The sequence below is a fragment of the Lissotriton helveticus genome, chromosome 2_1, assembly GCF_964261635.1.
Source record: "Lissotriton helveticus chromosome 2_1, aLisHel1.1, whole genome shotgun sequence".
Taxonomy (NCBI): Eukaryota; Metazoa; Chordata; class Amphibia; order Caudata; family Salamandridae; genus Lissotriton; species Lissotriton helveticus.
The window spans coordinates 1,192,369,320-1,192,384,549 of NC_136059.1; the positions used below are offsets into that span (position 1 = coordinate 1,192,369,320).

General features: G+C 43.1%; 1 protein-coding gene across 2 annotated transcripts in view; it reads right to left on the reverse strand.

Annotated features, from left to right (window-relative positions):
* Positions 1-15,230, reverse strand: part of NFKB1 (nuclear factor kappa B subunit 1) — a 316,199-nt gene that overhangs the window by 76,639 nt on the left and 224,330 nt on the right. For both annotated transcript variants that reach the window (XM_078676072.1, XM_078676073.1), the window contains exon 15: positions 11,851-11,992. In XM_078676072.1, coding sequence (XP_078532198.1) covers positions 11,851-11,992 — 142 coding nt within the window. The remainder of the gene's footprint in view (positions 1-11,850; positions 11,993-15,230) is intronic.

The following is a 15,230-nucleotide window of genomic DNA, read 5'->3' on the forward strand; positions in this document are numbered from 1 at the left end:
AAGAACAGTCTAATACGTACATTAGATTTACTTTCAATTTTGTACCAGAAAAATTTTAGGAAACTTATAGCCAGCTGTACAAAATTTCAAGTTTGCATTTCCTAAGTAGAGAATCCTAAGAAATCACTATTTCTGAAATGCAAAATGAATGCACAAAAATAGAGATTTCCTAATAGCGATTCTTACAGAGTGTTAATTGCTTTTATAAAATCGATATTTAGAAAATGCTAAAACATTTGTTCCTATGGGCCTAAAGGCCAACAGGTAAGAATGGTATTGCATTTCCAAATGTGCGATTTCCTAATAGGAAATTGCAAATTAAGAAATGTAAAACTAAGTGTGCACATGGGCTTAAGGCCTCCCTTGTTGCACCCCTTACCCCCTCCACAGAAAAAGTGGTGCGCTACAAAGTATTTAAAAAAATTCATTTTGCGTGCATTTTTAAAAATTGCACATGGTTACCATCGACTTGGAGTCGGTCGTGGATTGACACCTATCAACAGCGTGTACCGACAGTGATTCCTTCCCTTCTGATGTTCTACTGGATCATTGGATGATTTTTTATATAATATGAATCATACTTTTCGCTATTGAGCCCTTTGAACAGCAGCACTCTTAGGTCCTGAAGAAAGGCCCAACACCGTATGGGTCATAGACTGAAACATGTTGAACTTGGTGACTAACAAGCGGGTCTAAGGATTCCCACAGTACCACGCTGTTTTTAACCCTGGCCCATGGGTCGCCTGAATAAACTTTCTTGGCGAACCTTGGAATTAGTTTTAAATCACCCTTTTCTTTTCATTTGCTCTGCTGCCCTCACCAAACCTAACTCTACAATTGGGTATTTAGTATATACCTCCCACAGTATAAAACATTCTTGAGCTCCTCCCTCTCAGTAAGGGGGTTGTAGCCTGTACCGTGATTAGGCATCATGATACAAGGATGTTCCCCACAGATGAAGCATGCCACCTACGGTGGGTGAGGGAAACCGTCCTATAAAAGGGCGGCCTTTTGGTGGTTAGACCTCCAGCGTGGCTATCTATACACATAAACCCACGGGTTCTTTTTCTGTGTTTGTGTAATTTGAATTTGGGGAATCAATTCTTACAGGTCTCTAAATCTCCTCTAGCCCTCCATTGTGATATTAAAGCTAAAGATGGCAACGTATGGGACCCAGCACTCTGATATCCATTTTGATGACCAGTTGATTCGATAGGCAAGCTGTTACACACTCTCTAGCTGATTTCAACCTTTGTGGCCATCTTCCTGCTGTCTATATCACCCAACACTCTTTATGGGTTTTGATGAGATTTGACATTAGAAGACTTAACCTGGGATTCACTTCTTCATAAAGCGCAATTTTGAGAATCAAAGGTGGCCTTCTTGGCATTTGCATTCAATGCCTCGTTGCATACCCTCAAGTAAGACGATTTAAAGTTTGACAGAAATTGTAGTAGCCCCATGATCTTTAATTATTTCCCTTCCAGATAAAACTGGGGTCTCTAACTACTAGGTATTCTGAAGGAAACTTCAGAGTGAACCAGCTACAATTTAATTCAGTCTTTCCCTTTACATCCAGTTTGGAAATCTACCTTACACAACAAGACTGCTATAGACCTCATCCACTATTTCCTTTGGACTCTCCCTGCTCAAGCCTAGTTCACTATCTTTCAGGTCCTGTCACAAATCCATTAAGTCAGAGGTTCTTAGCCTTTGGACTTCAGTGGACATCTGCTGAATTACTACTGGATGCCGTGATCCCTGCAATAGCAATTTCTATGACTTAAATCTCAAAACAATACACAAAATACAGAAACAAATATACTTCAAACACATACAAAAATGATGAAACATTTTACTTAGTTCAGAAACAAAAAATACAAAAACTGAACTTTTAATGGAAAGGTTGGAACATATCAAAATGTAGTTTTATTTATAAAAGATGAAGTGATACACTAGACTCTAACAGATCACAGACTTCCTAATGCATGCTCTTTTTTCAAAGGAGGTTACCAATTGTCCATAATAATAAGTAATACATTTTGTTTGTGGTACTTGTGCAGCAACAACAAATCTGCAATGGATATCAATTTAATTCGTAGAGTCCAATTGAAATTATTGCACATTTACAGAGATTTAAAAATGTTCAATCTTTTTTTTTATTTTATTTTTTTAACTTTTTTTATTTAACAGTCTTGAAAAGTAAATACAAAGTAAATCAAGTCAGAACTCCCCCCCCCCCCGCCACCCACAAAATAGAGCAAAGCATCGTGTGAGGTTGAGTGAAATAAAATAAGGAGAAGACGTGAAGCAAGAGAGAAGAAAAAAATGAAAGTGGATAGAAAAAGAGATGTGCTTGCAGTAGAAAAATAAGCCAGTAAGTCAAAAAAACAGATACATATAGTTAAGGCATACAATTGTAAGAGTTGAAGAGGGAGAAAAGGATAAGAAAGAGTAGAGAACACGGCTGGAGCAGGAAAAAAGGGGAGGATAAAGGAGAAAAAATAGTAGCATGATCTGGAAGGAGCACGAGCACAAAGAAAATCAGGGGGTCAGGGGTTACCCCTGTTGTTCCAACCAGGTTGTAAGATTTCCCCAGAGCTCGAGTCCCTTTTTACGACCCTTGCAGCCCTTTTTGGAGTACACAGCTTTTTCTGAGTGATAGGTAGCAACAAGCCTAGCCAGCCACTGAGCGAATGAGGGGGGCTCGGGATTAAGCCAGGAAGAGGCCACACAAATATGCCATACTGCCATTGCGATAAAGATTAGCCCCTCGCTTTTAACCCTTGGGGTTTCAGCCTGTGTGCCCATTAAAATGACAGTAGGATTAAATGGGATATGCTGATTAGTGACCACCCTTAGGAATTTGTGCACGCGGATTAGAGTTGCAGAGAGCCTAGGGCAGGTTGCGAATATATGAATTGAATCGGCTCCATATTCCGAGCAGCGAGGGCATAAAGTACCTTTGCCTGTTCCCCATTTTGCTATCTTGCTGGAGGTAATATACAGAAAGAAGATGGTTTTAAAATGTTGTGTCTGCAGCTTGGCTGACAGTAAGATGTTTTGTGAGAGGGCTAATGAATTAAAGAAGATATTGCATGGGGAGTCGAGTTTTATGTGCCATTTATCTGCTATGTTTTGTAAGTCGTCTGGGGTTTGGCTGTTTATGATGTTGTATAGCAGTCCGATTCGGGGGGCTATGGGGTTACGTAGTTTATTGAGAAGATCTACTTCCATGAAACCTGAGTAGCCTCCAACTTTCCTAGAGAGAAAATCATGTATGACGAGATGTTTAAAAGAGTCATGGTTTTTCAGGTTGAATTTGGATAGTAAGTTTGAGTAGGGTACGACTCCCTCGTTTGTGATAAGGTCTCCCAGTTTCGAGATGCCAGCCTTGTGCCAGTCAGAGAAGTAGGTTTTTCCAGAGATAGCAGGGAGGTTGCAATTGTTAAGAGTGGGGGAATAATAGTTAAATCTACCCAGCCCAAAAGTTCTGCGGATATTACGGAAGACTTTGTAAGAGCTCATTAGCGGCTTAAATCTCACCCGTTTGTAATATCCGTAGGACATTTCTCGTAGTAAGCAGCCCCAGTGCTGCTGGCCCAATAGAAGATGAAAAGGCGAGGGAGGCCCAGTTGTATAGAGTAAGGGTGGTTCCCTCACCAGTTCGGAGCTGTACTGCAAGACCGAGGCCCAGTAATAAAGTATGATGTTGGGAAAGGCCCAGCCTCCTCGTTCTTTTGGGAGGGATAGTTGTTTTAGAGCCCGCCTGGGTTGGGAGTATGACCAAATAAACTGAGTGAATATTTGTTGGAATTTCAGCAGGCTTGCTTTGTTGAATTCTAGAGGTATCGTGCGGAAAAAGTAGAGAAGTTTAGGGAAATATGTCATTTTTATGACATTGCATCTGCCAACTAAAGTTAAGTGTAAGTTATCAATTTGTTTTAGGGCTTTTTTAGTGTGTGCAGAAAGAGGGGCTAGGTTGTCTGTGATAATTTCGTATAGTTTGGAAGAAATGAAGACCCCCAGATATTTTGCCTTAGGAACCACCCTGTCATCAGCCAAGTTAATTTGACTATTTATTATGATTTGAGTTTTGTTTTTGTTTAAAGCATAACCCGATAGTTTCCCAAATTTAAGAGCCTCGTTTTCTAAAGCCAGTATGGTTTTTAAGGGATCGGGTGATGTAATGGCCAGGTGGTCAGCATAGGCCATGATTTTGGTGTTACTACCCTGGAAGCTGACTGCTGGAATATCGGGGTTATTTTCAATTTGTTTGATGAACGGGTCTAAATAGAGGGCAAACAATAGAGGGGAGCAAGGGCAGCCCTGCCTGGTGCCCCGGGAGATGTCAAATTGTTCAGTGGGTTGCCCATTAATGGATACACAGGCTTTAGGGTTGAGGTAGAGGGCTTGAACTGCCTGCATAAGTTTTGGCCCAAAGCCCATTCTATTCATGACGGCCCACAAGAATCGCCAGGAGACCCGGTCAAAGGCTTTTTCAGCGTCGAGCAGTGTTAATGACATCGGGTCTCCAGCTGCTTGTGTGGCGTCGAATAGGGTAATGGCCCGCCTGACATGCTCCGTTGTGCTCATTTTCGGAATAAACCCGTGCTGCCAGTCTGAGACTAGGGACTCGGCCACAGTGGAAATTCTGGTTGCTAGTACTTTGGCAAAAAATTTTGAGTCACAATTAATGAGTGTGATAGGCCTATAGGAACTCATCTCTAGTGGAGATTTGTCCTTTTTGGGAAATATTGCTATTCTGGCCTTGGACCAAGAGGCCGGGGGGGGGGGGGAACCCCGCTAAAGATAGAAGTGACCACCTCCACAAAGATTGTTTTAATTTGGGGGGCGAAGATTTTATAAAACTCTACAGGAATGCCATCAAGGCCTGCAGCTTTCCCATCAGGGAGGCTGAAAAGAGATTCCATAATTTCATCACAGGTCGGAGTTATATCTAATGCATCGCTATTATCTGAGCTGAGCCGTCCGAGAACGATCTCGCTGAGATAGCGATCAATCTCACTTTCTAGTGTGTCACTAGCACAATGGTTTTCTTCAGTGTATAGCTTAGTATAAAATTCCTGGAATCCTTTCCGTATGAGATCAGGATCGTTAGTCTCGCTCCCTGAGGGAAGTTTTATTGTATGTATCTCATTACTAGTCGCCTGTTGCCGAGTCCTGACGGCCACATTTACAGAGATTTAAAAATGTTCAATCTTATGTTTTGCTTTTTTATGTATATATTCTATATACTTTATTAATCAGCTAATAGTATTTACTTTTCTACACCGTTGCAGACACCATGAGTAGCTGTCGCAAATTGCGAGTTGTATTTAAGGAATACGTCCCCATTCATTCCTATGGGCCTAGAGGCCAATAGCAATTAATGGGAAGACAGTCTCAATTTGCGATTCTCAATTAGAGAATCGCAAATTGAGATTGCAATTTCAAGGGTGCCAGGGTGTCAAAAGAACACCCTGTTGCACCCCTGAAATCTGCATATGGGTACATCTTGCACACACACATGCCCTAAGGGCATGTTTGTGTGTAAAGTTGAACTTTGAAAAATGCACTTTAGTGCATTTTTCAAAGTTTTTGCAAATTACCACGAAGTTCAACTTCATGGTAATTTGCTGCCCATATTAGCGAAATCGCTAATTTTGTAACTTTAATGCATTGCATTTAAGGAATCTCAATTTGAGATTCCTTAAATGCAATAGCAATTTAAGTAATCGCAATTTAGCGATTTCTTAAATTGCGATTTTTGCATTTGGGATGATGCATCCCAAATGCAAAAATACCGGTCGCAACCTTTGCGAGCGGTGTTTAGCTTGATGCATCTATGCCTAAGTTAAGACAAAACCCTAAACTTACTACCATTTTGGTATTCACATAAGGCACTTACTCATTTCGGTATTCACAGAAGTTATGACTCCTAACTTTAGGACTCCTAAATGCCTTCTGTGAATACCGAAAGGCTTAAAGTTAGGATTTTTTTCAGTTTAGGAGTAGTAAAGTTATGACTCCTAACTTAAGGACTCCTAAATTACTTCTGTGAATACCGAAAGTCTTAAAGTTTGGATTTTTCTCAGTTTACGAGTAGTAAAGTTAGGAGTCCTAACTTTAAGACTTTTGGTATTCACAGTGGCATTTAGGAGTCCTAAAGTTAGGACCCCTAACTTCTGTGAATACCGAAATGAGTAAGTGCCTTCTGTGAATACCAAAATGGCAGTAAGTTTAGGATTTTGTCTTAGGTTAGTTCTGTGAATCGGGCCCAATTCTTGTTACAAACTGCCTTCTAAGTTGAACTATGAGCAATATCGATTAATATATTCACAACAATTTGATCCCAAGCATGATAGGACATTTCAAGTTTAAAATTACCCCACATATGAAAAATACCTTTAAAAGAGAAATGGGACACACACATGAACAATCATCATATACTATCCTCCCAGGGACGGATGCACTATCAATAAGCCTAAACCAATTCTACATAAGAACAACTATCACGTTATAACTCATTTCAGTGGGTCCCATTTATGACAATTAGTGTTGATATTTACAATGAATCCATTCACAAGCAATCACAATGACTTAGCTTATTTCATGATAATGCCAGGATAAGTCAGTTTTTACTTTATACCAGACCCTGCTTGGTCTCAACACAAAAATGACCAGAGTAAGCTCTAAGGGAAATGTGAACAGGACCAGAGTACAGACATCAAAGAAAAGGAATGAGTCAAGATTGGGAGTACATAAATAAGATACAGAGGAACGTGAGACTGGTACCACAACTTCGAAACAAAGTACAAAACCTACATGATGCCAGTGGTGCTGCATAGGAAGAGCCGTCACATTTGGACATGATAAGGCAGATATGAAGATGGCATGTTACTTTTTTGGCAGTCCAGGTATTCTGGAGTTGAGAACTAGGACAGTATGGGAGCTAAGTGGCTGGACTGGGACACACACATGTGCCTGTTTAGGGACATGAAAAAGAGACGGAAAAAGAACAGGAATATAAACATGATACTGACCATGGTCAAAAGACCTACAGACACAACCTGGAAATCGTCGTCATACTATGTATGCCATCATTGAGTGCTCAATTTAGGCAAATGGGGCGAGGTGGAATTAATGGTTGTAAATGCACCCGTGAGGAAGACTTGCCTTTCTCATAAAAGTGACTATGGGATACTTGTGGGTGTTCTGTTAGGCCTAATCAACAACCTGGCGTGCCCATAACCATAGAAAATGAAAGATAAGTGAATTGAAATAAAGCACTTACATTTCCTGAATGCCTTGTTTTATGCACTGTACAACACCCTCTCCTATGGCAGCTCTGAAATTTGCCTTGTCAGCAGCAGCACTTAAGTTCCTCTTTCAAAGTGTGTACCCTCAGCCACTAATTTGGTTACCAATGGATTGTAAAAGCTGAGACACAAGTTTATTTTTCTTACCGGTTTGGTTTTAAAACTCCTTCTGCTTTCTGACTCTTTCAAAAACCCTCTCTGTTTCTGCTGATCTAAGGTAAATTATACGGAGCAAACTTTCTTCTTAGTCTTCAAACAAATTAAAAACTTTTCTTCTATCTAGTCTTGGAGTGCCCGCCAATTATAGCATACTGGACGGACATTACACAGGCCATTAGTAAGATCAGGAAACCTGGAACACCAATGATCGTATCGGGAAAAAAAAAGATAAGGCAATACAAGAAACATCTCTGGCAAGAGAGGAAAAGAAAGACTGAAGATTTCTGGACTAAGCCTTTGTATAACTGTAAACGATCAAACGCCAAAGCCTTCTGGATTACAATAATTGGCATTGGTAGGAAAGCAATTAATGCCTCAAATGTTACTGAAAAAGACTGGGCAGCTTACTTGACAAAGATCTTTGATAATGAAGAGCAGTCTTCAGTGTACAAAAACAACAAAGCAATCGAGCCAGTACTAAAAATCATGCAACATCGCCCTTGTGTGGCAGTTCAATCCATCCAGAATGTGCACAATATACACTGGTAAGAGTGGAAAAAGGCATCAAGGCTGGCAGAAGAGACGGGGCACCAGACCCGAATAGCATTCTACAAGCTATATACAAGGTAGATCCTAAATATTTGACCAACCCCATTACGGTACTGTTCAAAGAGGTGGAACACACAGGTATAATCTAAAATAACTGGGGGAAGTGGGGGGGGGTCGATAATACATCCAATCTTCAAGGGAGGAGATTGAGCAAACCCAGCGAATTAGAGGTTAATAGCCCTTATCGACTCGGAAGCAAAGTATTATGCCTCGCTAGTACTGGAAGATTTAATCGATTGGTCTAATACCAACAATCTGATTCGACCACAACAGACGGGTTTCCGGAAAGGTTCTGGAACCACCATCAACATGCTAGCAGTAACAACAATTGCGGAGAAATGCAAAAGCTTGAAGAACAAACTGCAACTCTGCTTCATAGATCTAAAAGCAGCTTTTGATCGAGTCAACCAATCTCTCCTGTGGGTAAAATTAAGACGGTGGTGCCTTCAAGAATTTTTTTTAAGAGCTATCGAATCATTATATACTGACAAATGGTTCCAAATAAAGGTGGCGGATGTCACAAGATTGTACAGGAGAATACCCACAGCTATGGGCCTCAAGCAAGGGTGTGTTCTCCGCCACACTTGTTCAACATTTTCATGGCTGATCCATCCCCCCAGCTCGACCGGGTAAACTCCCATGCTCCAAGATTGGGAGCGCTGACCCTATCACACCTTTCATATGCAGACGATATCGAATTACTGAGCCATACGAGGGTAGGACTTCAAAGATCAATTGAAGAAGTTGCTATATTTACAAAAACCAACAAATTGGAAAACAATGTAACAAAGACAAACATAATGTCAATAGAGAACAGATCCAGTGCCCCTCTGAAAATCAAACTAGGAAATGCAAGTATAGAAGAGGTTAACAATTACAAATATTTAGGCATATACCTTGATAAGAATTTCAGTTTCCAGACACACAAGCAGTATATGGTGAGAAAAAACAATGCCTTAACACACACTTTCTGTGCACTTGTGAAAGAATTGGATGGACACTCTTTTCAGCCACTATGAGCAATCATTAATGCAAAATTGCTACCTACGCTAGCTTATGCAAGTATGGTGATGCACGGTAAAGATGCTCAAATCATGGATAAACTCCAAACAAATACTTATAAACGTGTTTTTGGGCTTCCCCGAAATGCTTCATCCGTGCAAGCCAGTCAGGAATTTGGACTAACACAACAAGGCACAGCAAGAAGATACCATACTATTAAATCTAGGCACAAAATTCGAAACAACCAGTCTAGCCCGCTGGTCAGCGCTGTATGGCAGTCTCTGACGAATGATGCAAACTGCAGCTACAAGCATTTACTGTCGTCACTGGAAAAAAACAATACAGTGGACTTATGGGATCTAAATCTGTCACACCCACATTTTTGACGGGTGATTAACAAAGCAGTGAAAATGTATTCCCTTACGGATGACAAGAATACATTTTTGCGTCGGTCACATGCCTGGATGACAATACAAACATATGTCACTCTACAACCAGCAGCATATCTTTCTTTAACTTATCCTGTGTACTTATAGAAAACGTTACTGGCTATTCATCTAGGAGTACTACCGTCCTTAGTGGACAAACCATCCTGGAGATACAATGGACCGAAAACATGAAGGCTATGTGGCGCCTACAAGGAGGATTTCATGCATTTGATCTGCATGTGTCCTGCACTAAAGGAAGCGCGCCGCTCACTGCTCAAACGCATTTTCTAGGAGAGGGGGATTCGAACTTGCCAAACAGCTATCATGAGGAGACTAAACCCTAATGACCCTTAGACAGGGCTTTAAGTGGGATGAAAAAATGGGGGGGGCTCTCAAAGGGGCGTGGTCAATGTAATTAAGGGCATGGCTTAAAACACATAAGCTAAAAATCTGTGTTTAGCATAGTGTACCGCCCGATTTTGCTGTTCCTGTCATTGCATCCAGTCACATCATACCTACAAGTCAGGACTATTGGCTTTGTCAATGGTTGCTAGTTGCATAAGATAAATAAGCAGCAAAGATGGCTTGTATATAATATTGAAAAAACTTACACTTAAAGCCCTGGTGACACCACAACAATGTTGCTGCTCCTGAGTTTCAAAAAGCGAAGGGAAATCCAGAGAGAAAATGACTCTCTTTAAAGGATTTCCCTTCCCCTACAACACTCACCACGCGCACATCGATGTGCCTGTTGTCACCGCAGTCCGGGAAAAAAAACCAGAGCGTCTTTGCTAAAAACAGAGCCCGATAGAGACCCGTTTCGAGGCCCCCAGAAAAAAACTGCCGGTGCTCAGACCCGGTGAGACCCAGCCCACTTAAAGCCCTGCCCTTAGATGAACTCTAAATTCCTGAAATTCTTGCAATCACATGAACAATTGCTTACACAGACCACCAGGGGCACAGCGTAGACAGCGAGCTAGTACAGCGATAAAAAAAACAGAGGACTGTTCAACATAGTATTAAGATCCTTTCAAAACCTGGGACTGCAGTACTTGGCACAAATAGAAACAGCAATCTAATTTGTTACGCTCATGCACAATGACACTTTAACAATAGCTTATTTTGAGAGTCAATGAGTATTTTATTCAAAGAATGATGAAACCCTAATATCAGTTATTAAGTGGTTTTAGTTCTGAAGTGATGTTTATTATCACAACAGCACAATTTATATTTTTATTTGAGGATACTAAATTATATATATATTTTCTATATTGTTAAAATGATAATGTGAACTCTCAAGAAACTGACAAAACAGAAAAGGAACTATGACGTTTTTTTTAATAATGGTTTCATTATCTTGTATTATCTGAAAATATTGTGACGGTTTTTATTAACTTTTGACAATAAATCGAATTGATTGATTGATTGATTGTAGTAAGATAACTGATATGCCCATTGACTGCACTCCCGAACCATGGTTGTTGTGTTATGTTAAACCCCTTGCTGCAAGGGTACTAAGACTTATGTCAGTGCAGCTGTTCATGGCAAGACGACGGCAGCTTTGTTCTTGGATGAAGGGCTGGTTACCCACTTTAAAGCGATGGCTTAGAGATGCAGCGCCCAGTGGGGCGCTGCAGAGGTAGAAGCAGGACTACAGGCCCGCAGGCCCGACCAAAGCACTCCTGGGTCCCACGCGAGCACTATCGAGGCACCATGACATGGTGATGGACCTCACAGTGCCAAAATGAATTTGCATGTGACCTGTTTATTGTTGCAAAATTCTCAGAAATTACTGTCACTGTTGTTGTGTTCACAGTAAATGAAGAAAAGTTACAAAACAAGTACCTACACATATGAACCCTCTTTCACCAAATTACCCCAATGCAAACTCAGCCTTAACTCCCACCGTCAATTACTACATGACTCCCCCCCTAGTTTACTCCTCCCTAGTGATCCACCGCCACCCCTTAATGTACTCTACCCTGCTGTACCGTTTATCCCCCACCTACATCATAGTTACAGACCTCAACCTTCGTCATCAACCGGATGCCCACCTGTACATAAGCTCTTGGCTGCCTGCCTTTCCTTCATCTAGTATATCCTATATATCTTAAAGTCCTTTCATGTCTGAAGGAATGGCGTCTGCGCTAAAGGATATTGAAATAAATAACATTAATTTGTTTTGCACGAGGCTCAGCTACCGTAAGTGAAGGAGAGTGCTCAAGTTTGCCACTATATTTCAGAGACTGAAGGGCACCTGCGAATTTCCCTCCATTTTGAACCCGAAAGTGAACTGTTACAGGTCATGTTCCAAGATCAGCTGCACTTACTTGTCCCCGTTCTCATCCTGGACTGCGCTGAGATGACGCTGAACTCCAAGCAGCATCCTCACATCTCCGGTGACAGCATAGTCAAAAAGAGCCGCGGCATGGCGCTTGGCGAGCAGAACAGCCTTCTCCAGGAACAAACAATCTGAAAAAACATCACACAGTCAATGCATAAGCTTCTTCCCTCAAGCCTTGAGCATCAGGGCTGCTGAAAAGTGGGCAAGCAAAGACATGTTCATGCAGGATGGACCTTCGGTTGGATCACCGTTACATCCCAAAAGCATGAATACATTATTGAGTGATAGACTAGACGTACATGGTGTCATATGACCTACAGTTGCGTAAAAAAATCAAAACACTGATATCGCATAGAAAGCTTGCACTTGCAATAAATGTTTTTAAAGGCTCTTCGATATCCAGGGAGACTTGATGTTGGGGGGTTGTGAACTTCTAATAATTTCTAGTTATGCAGGTCAGACAAAGCCATAGAAAAAGAAAGTTGGGCAATGAAACAAGGTATATAAATTACGCATATAGTATCAAGAGAATTAGGAGACTTTGATCTTTGTTGATAGAAAGCATGTGAGACATAATCTGTCTATCATTTATGAAAGGATGAGCAGTGAATCATGCATTGGTCCAGAACTACCAGCTAGAAAGTGACAGGTGTTTCCACAGTGAAAAAAGTATGGGAGCACCTATTTGGCGATCTACTGTATCTACTGTATCTACCCTTGGTCCTCCGGGCCATTTTCTGGTAAAAATCCATTAAAATCTGTTATGAAAAAAAACATACATGGGTTCCTAAATTAAACAAGCTGTATGGCAGCATGCTATATCAACGTAAGCCTTTACAAAAGCCCAGGGCCGGTCCTAGGATTTGTGGGGCCCCGGGTAGAAAAGGAACATGCGAGGCTCCTATAATTTGCATAAGATTTAACCTGACAGGAAGTGACCTCATAGGAGGTAATATCAATTAGATATTAATTATATGGCATTGTTTGAAACCGCTTTGCAAGAAGCTACTTACCTAGTTTTTATATAAGTAAAATGGTTAGAAATAGCATTAAAAATCCTAATTAAATACGCACATACATTTTAAATCTCAAATAAGTGGAAATACATTAAATGGATTTAACTTAGTTATTGTTCTCTTGAATGGGATAAATGAAAATGATATGCAAATCGGGCATTCTGGCAATAAGAGAGCTCCAAACAACGACATGACCCCCTCGCAAGACCTCTGCGACTCACTCGCCTCCTTCTTCCACCGCAAGATCGCCGACATACACAACAGCTTCGGTGCACCTACCACGCACCCAACTACCGAACCAGCGCCCACCACCCTCTGCGCCTGGACCCCGGTCAGCACCGAAGACACCACCCGCACGATGAACACCATCCACTCCGGATCCCCAACCGACCCCTGCCACCACGTATTCAACAAGGCCGACTCCATCATCGCACCCCAACTCCGGGACATCATCAACATCTCCTTCATCACAGCCACCTTCCGGAGAGCTGGAAGCATGCCGAGCTCAGCGCCCTCCTGAAGAAACCGACAGCGGACCCCACCGACCTCAAGAACTTCCGCCCCATCTCGCTCCTCCCTTTTCCTGTCAAAGTCATTGAGAAAACCGTCAACAGACAGCTCACCGCCTTCCTCGAGACGAACGGATCCCTCGACCCCTCGCAGTCCGGCTTCCGAGCTAACCACAGCACCGAGACCGCCCTGATCGCAGCCACCGATGACATCAGATCCCTGCTCGACAGCGGAGAAACAGCGGCCCTCATCTTCCTGGACCTCTCGGCAGCGTTCGACACTGTCTGCCACCTCACCCTAATACACCGCCTCAGCAACATCGGAATCAAAGAGAAAGCACTGGAGTGGATCATCTCGTTCCTCGCCGGAAGAACCCAGAGAGTCCGCCTCCCCCCGTTCAGATCCGAGGCCACCAAAGTCATCTGCGGCGTACCACAAGGATCTTCACTCGGCCCAACCCTCTTCAACGTCTACATGAGCCCTCTCGCAACCATCGCACGCCAACACAACCTCAACATCATCTCCTATGCCGAAGACACCCAGCTGATCCTCTCCCTCACCAACGACCCCGCCACCGCCAGAGCCAGCATCACGAAGGGATGAAAGACGTCGCCGAGTGGATGAAGAACAGCCGCCTGAAACTGAACTCAGACAAGACGGAAGTCCTCATCCTGGGATCATCGCCCTCCGCCTGGGACGACACCTGGTGGCCCCCTGCCCTGGGCACCACTCCCAAGCCAACGGACCGCGCACGTAACCTGGGCTTCATCCTGGACTCCTCCCTCTCGATGATCAGACAAGTCAACGCCGTTTCATCATCGTGCTTCAACACCCTGAGAATTCTCCGCAAGATCTTCCGATGGATCCCCACCGAAACCAGGAAGACGGTCACCCAGGCACTCGTCACCAGCCGACTTGACTACGGGAACACCCTCTACGCGGGAACAACAGCCAAACTACAGAAAAGACTCCAGCGCATAGAGAACGCCTCCGCACGACTCATCCTGGACATCCCCCGACACAACCACATCTCCGCCCACCTGAGAGACCTGCACTGGCTCCCCGTCAGCAAGAGGATCACGTTCAGACTCCTCACCCACGCACACAAAGCTCTCCACGACCAGGGCCCCAAGCACCTCAACAACCGCCTGACTTTCTACACGCCCACCCGCCAGCTACGATCGACCAGCCTCGCCCTCGCCGCCGTACCACGCATTCGCAGAGCCACCGCCGGAGGAAGATCCTTCTCCTACCTGGCGGCCAAGACATGGAACTCCCTCCCCATCCACCTACGGAAGACCCAGGACCATCTCTCCTTCAGGAAGCAACTCAAGACCTGGCTTTTCGAGCAGTGACGAACCCCCCCCCCCCCCCACCCCCCCTCCCCCAGCACGTTGAGACCCCTCCGGGTGAGCAGTGCGCTATACAAATTATGTGATTGAATGATTGGGTAGACTTTACTAATGTGGAGAACAGACAGTTTAAGTGTTTTTCTCAAAAAATGGAGTCACACCATAGCTCAAGAGGGAGAGAGTCACAGTACAGCACAACTAGAAAGGAGAAGGATCTGTCTCCAAACAGGGCCATCTAAATTTTAGGATGGCACAGGAGTTTGGATGGCACAGAGTATAGGATTCTGGAATGAACAGTACGGAGTCCAGTCGAAAGAGAGAACCTTTTTAATGCAGGGAACAATGACAAATGGATAGTGTCTTGCAGATGTAGGGTTTCAAATCAAAAACACAGCAGACAGCAGAAAGGTGAGAAGAAATAACATGGCGATGCAGCAGTCTCAGATGAAGAGCCTAGCACTTTTCTGAATTATTTGAAAGGTACTGAA